The sequence below is a fragment of the Oenanthe melanoleuca genome, chromosome 21 (assembly GCF_029582105.1).
Source record: "Oenanthe melanoleuca isolate GR-GAL-2019-014 chromosome 21, OMel1.0, whole genome shotgun sequence".
NCBI lineage: Eukaryota > Metazoa > Chordata > Aves > Passeriformes > Muscicapidae > Oenanthe > Oenanthe melanoleuca.
The window spans coordinates 2,524,232-2,533,638 of record NC_079354.1 but is presented as its reverse complement, the minus strand read 5'-3'; the positions used below and the strand labels follow the sequence as shown (position 1 = coordinate 2,533,638).

Below are 9,407 nucleotides of genomic sequence, written 5' to 3'. Positions count from 1 at the left end.
TAACTTTTTCTAACACAGAAAAACTGTGTTCATTTTATAGTTTTCTTAGAAAAATGTAATATTTCAAGTTCTGTTAAGACAAGCAGATGAAGGCAAAAGGATATTTCAAGGCACAAAGGATCTATAATCTACATTCAAGAGTCATTTGAAGTATCCTGAAAGACATTCAACTTGTGTAAAAGCATAAGTTAATAAAACCCAATACCAGATACTGGGAGCACAAGAAGTTAAATAATGCCATCAAAAACAGCTCTTGGGAACTCCTAAATGTTTCCTGGAAATATATCTGCATAAAATCAGGCTACACTGTACTGTTTTAGGGCAGTCCATAAGCCTTTTCTTAAAGACTGCTTTTCCAGAAATACTTTGAGTGGTTCTCTTATAACAAAGAAGAAACACAATGAAAGACTAGAAGGCTGCAGAAGGTGCATCCAGTCACATGTACAGAGGAGGGATTTAGGGGGAGGGAGGAAAGGAGAGTACTGGGATTACAGTGAGTCACAGTGCTTAACATGACACCTCCAAGATCTTCTGGAATTAGTGCAGAACCCATCTGCCTAACCTTTAGGCAGGCAAAAGAAGTATCAGCTCTTCTCCTGTGTGCCCAGTAGCAGGTGCTGCTGCATGGGAAGGGTGGCAGGCCTGGCTGGGTGAGGGCAGTGTTTGTCCCAGGCTGCAGGGGCTCAGTAGGGTGGCTGGGCTGCCTTGCTGGGGGAAGGCCACTGTGGAGGCGCCTCCGGCTGATCGATGCGCTCGTAGGCGCTGCGGTCCTGGCCTGCAGCGGCGACACCTGAGTGGAGATGGGAGAGAACAAGCTTGAGACAAAGGCAAAAGTACGAGAACTGAATGCTCTAGAAGAAACCAACAGCACAGGAACACACATTTTACCAGCTCCCAGCACCTGTGGTCTGTGATCCTCACTGAACAGGCAGGAAGGAAGAACAGTCATCCTTCCAACATGCCTATTCTTTGAGCACTGCTCTCTTAGTAGCCACATGGCTGTGTGGAAAGCAAGACCCACAATACCCCATAGCAGCACAACAGATTCCTGTAACAGTGTATTTCAGCAAGATAAAGTGCATGAGAACTCATGGAAAAATGAACAGACAGGCAGAAGTTGCAGGAACTGTGGCTACCTGACACAGATTTAAAGGCATGATACATCCATGAACCACTCTTCCCAATGCAGCTATGCCTCAAGTGTGGCACCAAATTTGAATCTAACAGTGTTCCTAACTGCACTATGAACACTTTGTCTGTGCAAAATCATGTTACTGTTCAGGGCATGAGCAGGGAAAGAGGAGGCAAAGAATGTGCATGGACAGCTCTTCATCTATGGGCGAGGCATTTGCCATGGGGAATCACAGATAGCCACCACACTATGAGGGATTTGTTCTAAGCAGCAAGGATGTTCCCAAGCAACAAGGAGGGACTTCATGTAGAAGGAAAACAGGACAGAAAAGCCCAGGAAAATTTCAACACTGCTGTGTTCAAACGAAAATGCCAAATAGCAGGAAAACGAGAGAAAATTTGTCAAGTACATTCAGCACAAAACACACAGTACTGAAAATCTTGTAAGAAAGACAGTTCAGGAGAGGATATGAAACTACAGTGTCTGAATTCCCACCTGTGCCTGAGAGGAGGCTCTTGGTTTGGGATGGTGTAGTTGAAAAGAAGTGCTGCCAAATTCCAAGCAAAGGGATGAACTCCTCAGTGATATCTATACTTTCTATGGGATACACATGTTGAATCCCAATGACAAGCACAGTGAGCAGCTAATAAAAACTGACACAAAAAAGGTGGAGCATGTGACTCACATGCCTCCTGACCCAGGTAAGATCTATCCCTCTGGATTTTCACAAGTAGCTGGCAGAGATGACATCAACACTCCATTAGCAGAGAGGTGCAAATAGCACACAGTGCCCTAAGGCACTTAGGCTTCCTTCCTTCCTTTCATGGCTTCTCCTCCTCTGCAGGTTTCCACCTCTTTTCACAGGAGTGTGATCTTTGCTACCACCAAAGCAGAATAAGCAGACACTGTAATGCAAATACACCATCTTTTGTCCTGCACAGCCCTCTTAGGATGACAAACAGAACTGTGACAGGCTGCAGGTTTTGTCAGCATGAATTCAAACAACAATCCCTGGCAAACAATCAATCCCTGGCAGAGGCCCAGGCATGAACTAGTACCAGGAATGCTTGGCAAAGCTGACCAAGACCCAGAACATCCAGCCCCAGCCCATCCTCTCTGGCAAATCTTCCACATTATCAATATCAAATACAACCAGGAAAAAATAAAATGTCTCCAAACTACCTCCCATCAGGTAAACATTAGTACCATTTTCCATGTAAGGAACAAAGTCCAAAGCAATCAAGCTAAATTGGACATGTGAGGCCCAGAGAAAGCAGTTAGAAGTCCAGCTTTATTTCCCTCTTGTTCATAATCCAACCAGAGGAAATACTGCCACTATACTCCCCCCAGAAAGGGCTGGCAAAAAAAGGACACCCAAAATTTTCCAACAAACACACACAAATGCAGGAGAAGGAAGAGAGGAAAAGCCTCTCAACACCATTGTGGGCAAAATGGTTGTCAAAAACTTCAGGTCAGCAAAGGGAGAGAGGAAGAATATAAATTTAAGGCCAAAGACACACCAGAAGGACAGAATAGGAGAACAAACATGAGCAAGCAGAGCAAGCACCCTGTCTGCCTGGAAAGGAGGGCAGAGTCCAGTTTCACAGAGCTCAGGCTGAATTCAGGGTCCAAAGTGCAAGGCAGTCCTGAGGAGGTGGCTCACACTGCCATGGAAGCAGAAAAAGCATCCTACCTATGTTCAAGGTGCACTCTCCTCCACGCTCCCGGTACATTCGATACACCAAGTAGCAGGACACAGGTTTGAGCAGGAGACTGAAGATGGCCATGCCTATACTGAAACGCTTTGCATCACTGAGGTAGGCAGGTGCAGGGTAGAAGATAGAGATGTGAATGATGTCTGTGAGGACTGTGAGCAGCAGGCCAGTCAAGAACTGGAAACAAGGACAGAGAATGGGACATGAACAGAACAAGGGTTTAACCACTGACAGGAACAGTCAGCCTCTGTTTCCTGTGAGAGCTATGTTGCACAATCCTCCTTCACCCCAGTATCACACAGCACTCTTGGTACTGCCCCAGGCAGACAGATACTCCCAGATGAATGATCTTGTATTTTGTGCCTTTTTCTGTCAGATATCTTCTCATAATAGATTCTAGAATTGTTTATTTTTATTTACTAATCTATTCAATGTTCAGGAAAGGGTTTTAAAAAGCCCCTCCAACTCAAGCATATTAAACACGTTGAGTCCTCATCTGACATTACAAGTCACAACAGCAGGTAAAAAAGGAAGAATCAAGTATGTCTCATCTCTGAAAAGGATAATAATTGAGAATGAATGCTTCTTACTATGGTTTACAGAGCTCATAAATTTATATGCTCTCTTAAAAAAAAAAACAAACCCAAACAGGGAGCTGCTGTATTGGGAACAGCTGAAAATCATCACTGGCTCAAAGACTCTGCCCTCCACCCTCCTCCTGAGCAGCCTGGGGGAGACCAATACTCTTATACTCACCATTGTTATGGCATCAAGGGAATCTCGCTGCACAATGGCCCAGATTCCCACTGCAAGGACACTGAAATTTCCCCAGGCATAGGAGACTGGCAGCATGTAATTCATGCATCCCCTGTCAAATGAGACAAAAAACCCAGTTCACATTAACAATAAGCCTGCAACAGTTTGGTTTCATCCCTGTTCCCACACAAACACCTTACTCTTAGATTTAGGATCTTCTTGCATACAGGCACAAACAGGGAGTGCTGATTCCCAGTGAACATCCCATTCCTAGTTTGAAGGAATACCCTCTTCTCCCCCAGGCCAGACACTAATCACTCACCACACTGTGAGCAGCCAATGTACCAGAATGATAGCCTGTGGAAAAAAACAAAACAGGAAGACAGGTCAGCATGTTGGAGAACTCTGGGAGGATCAACATGAAACAGCAGCATCTTGTCTGCAAGGGATGGGTAGAGTGGGAAGAGTGGCCTGGACCCTGAACCAGTGCAGAAAGATGGTGAGGCAATTGAGACAGTGAAGACAAAGCCATTTTTCTCCACATCTGTTGCTGAGTATGTCCTGTGGTGCTACACTGTAGTCATTCATTCTTCTTGTCATCTCTGTCCACAGCTGATTCGGGACCATTTAGCCTTTTCTTAATAGGTTATTAATTTTGGAACTCCAGAAGAGTTTGCACAGAAAGCCAGGCAATCTGATTCATGTTGTGCTAGCACAGTTTATACATGACCAATCTGGCATCCCATCATCAAAAAGCCCATGGACAGCCATGCCTGCAGCTCCCAGAATGTCACCCCAGTCCTCAGCAAATCCTTCTTTTACCTCCTTCCAGTCTGTTCAGAGCAGTGGTCCAACCTCACTGCAGTATTAACAGACCTGAAGGCTTCTTCCAGGACTCTGTGAACTCTGATCCTGCCAGAGCACAGAGATATTTTCACTCCCAGTGAAGCCATCACTTCAAATGCCAACAGTGCCCTGAGCAGTAATAGGATAATATCGTCACAAATGGGACAAATCCAAGAAGAAAGGATCTTACTGTAATAACTGATAGAAGGATTCTCTTTACCATCACTTGCCATTTTTGTAACCAAGGAAACATGTTTATTCAGAAAGCAAATGCGAACAACAATATTTCACTTCAGGCTTTTCTACATCTATAGCCTGCTGGTCACTCCAACAAAGGGACATCACTCATATTTGCTCTCTCAACATTTGTGAAAACAAGAATATGGAAGGCAGGCTCTATTAACAGCCTCACTAAAGAAAGGCTGGACATTTCAGAGGATCCAAGGGATAAAGGCATGCTTGAATTTTTTCCCAGCTCTGAGAAATTCAAATTGTCATTTCTGCAGGCCTTGGTATTTAAAAAACCAAACCCACATTACCAAAACTCCTCTGAAGAACACTCACACCCAAAGGAAAAAAAAAAGAAAATTGGGAAATGAGTACGTACCAAAAGCTTAAGTTATCCAGTGGACACAGGAAAGCTGTATGCAGATAGGAGCATTAAGACACAAAAAAGAAATTAAGATCTACTGACACTCTGCTAGATTCCTTGATTTAAAACATCTCTCCATGCTCTAACTTAAAATACAGCTAGTTGCTGGAGAAGAGAGTGAAGCTGTACCATAAGTGAAGCACAATCAGGAGAGCACAGGGGTGGCCCAGCTGCTGTGGCTCACAGTGCTCTCCACAGAGCAAATGATTTACTCCTGCTCCTCCTCAACTGCAGTACATCACAGCTGCTGAGCACTCACTAGGCTTTGCTGTAACTTAGACAGATTTTTATTAATCTTTTTGGTTCTTCATGAAAGCTTACAAAATGCTTCACCACCCCTCATGCTTCCTCTTCTTTCAAAGTGTACCACAGACACAATGGAAAAACTGCTAATCAGTAAAATACTGGATAAGAATGGAGAACATGCAAATAGCATTTACTCAAGAGACTACCACAACACCAGGAAAATTCTTAATTAGGTAGTATTTAATTGCATGTTACATACCTGCAAGACCCCTCAAGGCTCACCAGTTCAAATAATTAGGCAGGGTGGAGTTTTTTAAAGCTGTCTAGATCAATACTGCAGTTACTAAATTATGAAGTATAGGTAGTCATCAGCATAAAGTCAGGTAAACTAGGGCTGATACTATGAGAGACTGCTGAAATAAAACCAAGATACTCCCTTTTTAGTTATTAGCCCGATTTACCTGACAGTCCTTCTGTGCACTATGGAATTGGCTGGTGGTGTTGGTATGCTTTAGCATAGAAAATACAGTGTTAATGAACAGCCACAGTAACTGTGTGAGATTAGTTAATTTGCAGGCAGTCTCCTGATAAAACAGCAGAAGAATTAAAAATTTTTCCATCTGTCCAAGGACTTAAATCTGTAGCTAAGACAGACACACATTTCTTCTTTTTGAGAAAATAACTCCTAAGACTTGAACCAGTGGTGAGAGCAGAAAATAAGAAAGGTGGGTCCTTTGTCCCCATCTCTTCTGGGAAAAAAGGATGGCCATGCAATTAAATGCATCCCACTGGAAACTGGGGGGAGCTCAGGAGAATTCCTACATCCTCTGCAAATCCCAGCATGCGATGGAACTAATTGCCAAGCATAAAAAGAGTCTAGGTCTGCCAGGGTCTCATTAGATGAGAAAGTCTTTAGAATATGAACTCCTTTAAACATGCTTCAGCACAGAACTTAGCATAAGGCTGAATTTTGACCAAGTTAAAAATGAAACAGTTCCAAATTACAACTGTTTTCTTGTTGTATCTAAATTTCTATTTTTTTTCTTTTTTTTTTTTATTTTAGAGTGAGCTCACCTACTTTATAGTGACATTCACCTGAGAACACACAAAACCAAAATCTGAATCTGAGTGGCCACCTGTGAGGATGCACCTCATTATTATAACAGAGTGATAATAATGAGAGTGCTTAAGCAGTGGGACAGGCTATCCAATGGGGCTGTCATGGCTCTGTTCTTATTTTAAACTCAGCTGATTTTTGAGTTGAGCTATTTGATCTAACTTTGCAGTTTGCCTTGCTTTGAGCAGGAGGTTTAATCACATGCATACAGACATCTCTATTATTCCTTGATTCTGTGACTTAGCATTAAAAAAATGCCTAAGTACAAAATGTGTTTCCAGGCACATGGACTGTAGGGCATTGTCCAGGCTGGATCAAAGTCAAACTTTGTATTTTGAGGCTCTGCATGATTATTTCAATAATCATAGGTGTCAAGCTGTCACGGCAGAAGTATGGCTGTGCAGCATCCCCTGTGATTTGCTCAGCATGGCTGTTAGAACTGATCCAGTAGATCCTGTTCAATGAGCATGTTCCTCACCCACTCCAGGACAAACCCTGCTACATTAATTTTATAGCTCTGCAAGTAGCTTAAAGAGAGACCCCGAGGCTAACTTACTGCTACATTCTGGCACAAACACAGCTCAGTCATGCAGATTTCTTGGAACTACTTCTATCATGAGGCTCATCTTTATAATCTCACAGAACCAGTAAGCAGATCATGCCAATGAATATTAGCAGTGTGTTATTTCCAGGCCCTTCTGAGTAAGAATCTTCCCCACCTTTGTGGTATATTCCAGAGAATCAGGCCCTAACTCAGGAACAGTATGAAATGTAGGTACAACTATTAAATCCCTATTCCTGTATTTGCAGCTCAAAGCAGAAGCAACAGACGTGACAACAAGAAATTTCTTAATGCTGAAAACAGTTTGCCCAGGACCAACTGACACTTAACTTGTAAGTAATTGGGGAATGGTTGTGTGAAACAAGTGAAGAAAGGCAACATTTTAGGTTTTTTGTCTTTGTGATTCATTAATTGAAAAGTCAGTATTTTTCAGCTCCCCTATCTCCACTTCCCATGGTAGAACATGGATTTCGTGTTGGCAAAGTTTTTAATTAAATGCCCTTAGTTTCCAGTATTGTTTTAGCATGGAAAAAAAAAATCAAACCAACTTAAAAAACAAAGCAGAAGGCAAGATCTTTTAATCTTCCTAGTGCCCTGGGAATCACAGAATAGTCCAAACTTGTCAGAGCAAAGTATCAGCTAGTTTCCATAGTGTAATATAATCCACATGACAGGCCTTGAAAAATCCATTTACCTACTTGCCTCTAACAAGGGAGGTTGCTTTTCTTGGTGAACTAGTAAGAGGGGTATTCCTCATTACATGAGCATCAATCCTTTTTTTAACACAGCCACATGAAAGCTGTCCTGTAGAAAGCTGAATTAATAAAGGTAGCTGAGATAATACTATTCTCCCATCCAACCCATAGGCAGAGCCTGGTGCAATGCCACTGCTCATGTCAGCTTAACGAGTCACCAGCAAAAAAAAAACCCTGATGTGATCCATCATGCTTTCACTCTCTGGGCAAAGCTTTAACCAAAGAAAGCACCTGAACCATGCTATATTAAATAAAATCACAACGTAGAGAATCTGGGAAAGGACGCACACACATAGATATCTCAGGGCTCTGAAAATGTGACAGACAGAAAAAAAAAATTGAAGAAAATGTAACATGTCTGGCAGCACAGAAGACATCAGGATCAAACATCAACATCAAAAGCAAAGTGTGACTTTAACATCCACTGGCTTGTCAGCAAGGAAGTGCTTCTTCCAAAAGTGAAAAATGTAATGTAACTGGTTAAGTCTCTTATATTTCCTTTCTCTGGTTATAAGATATTCACTGAAATTTCCAAAGTACACTCAAGTGGAGCCTGCCCTCCCCACAGAGAAGCAATTGCAGTTATCTGTCAGATGATAACCCCCAAGGAAGTGGGCTTATTTTTCTAAGATACTTTGCTTGACAAGCAAAACCTTTTTCTCCTCTGAATCTTGTGCAGTGTTTATCTTGGCTTAGCTCCGGTCAGCTGAACTGGAAACCAGCATGGACACGAGTTAATAGTCAGCTGTTGTCTCTGCTCAGTTCTTGGCCACTTTAGCAATACCCCTGAAGTAAGAGCAAACTTTGGAGTCATCACCTGGTGGTTTAACCAAGAATCATAGAATACACTGAGTTGGAAGGGACCCATCAGGATTACCAACTCCTGGCCCTGCACAAAACAACCCAAGAATTCCAGCCTGTGCTTGTCCAAATGCTCCTTGAACTCAGCCAGGCTCGGTGCTGTGACCACCGCCCTGGGGAGCCCGTTCAGTGCCTCATCACCCTCTGGGCAAAACGTTTTCCTGATATCCAACCTAAACCTCCCCCGACTCGGACTCATGGCGTTCAGAACTTCTGCAGCCTTTGCCATGTGATAAGAAAAGCAGGAACTTCAGTTTTTCCTCCTCAGAGGGCTCCGCAGCTCCGAGCAGGGCCTCAGCCAGGATCGGGACCAGGCACAGGGCTGGAGACCATGCCAGAGGAGAGCAGGGGTGCAGCGAGGGCCGGTCCGAGCCCCTGCGGCTCAGCTCAGCCCCGACAGCCCTCAGCCGCCCTCCCGCTCCCCCGGGGGCAGGACAAGCCCCTACCTTGAGGCTGACGGCCGGCAGCTCCATCGCGGCAGCCCCGGGACGGCCGTGGGGCCGCTCACGTGCGGCGGGGCCGGGCCCGGGGACTGCGAGGGGCGGGGGGAGCCGGGACACCGCCCCCGGCCCTGCCCGGCCCCGCCCTGCTGCTCCTTGCCCGGCCCCGCTCGGCCCTGCCCGGCCCCGCTCGGCCCTGCTGTTCCCCGCTCGGCTCTGCCCGGCCCCGCTCGGCCCTGCCCGCTGCACTGCCCTGCTGTTCCTTGCTCGGCCCTGCTCGGCCCCGCTCGGTTCCACTCGGTCCTGCTCGGTTCCACTCGGCCCC

General features: G+C 44.7%; 1 protein-coding gene across 1 annotated transcript; it reads right to left on the bottom strand.

Moving 5' to 3' along the window:
• AGTRAP (angiotensin II receptor associated protein) lies at positions 1-9,189 on the bottom strand. Its single transcript, XM_056508274.1, has 5 exons — positions 9,089-9,189; positions 3,926-3,960; positions 3,604-3,715; positions 2,826-3,024; positions 1-790 (listed from the first exon to the last, which is right to left on the bottom strand). The coding sequence occupies exons 1-5, from the start codon at positions 9,113-9,115 to the stop codon at positions 684-686; spliced, it is 480 nt and encodes a 159-aa protein (XP_056364249.1). The 5' UTR covers positions 9,116-9,189; the 3' UTR covers positions 1-683.
• Between the last annotated feature and the right edge of the window lie 218 nt (positions 9,190-9,407).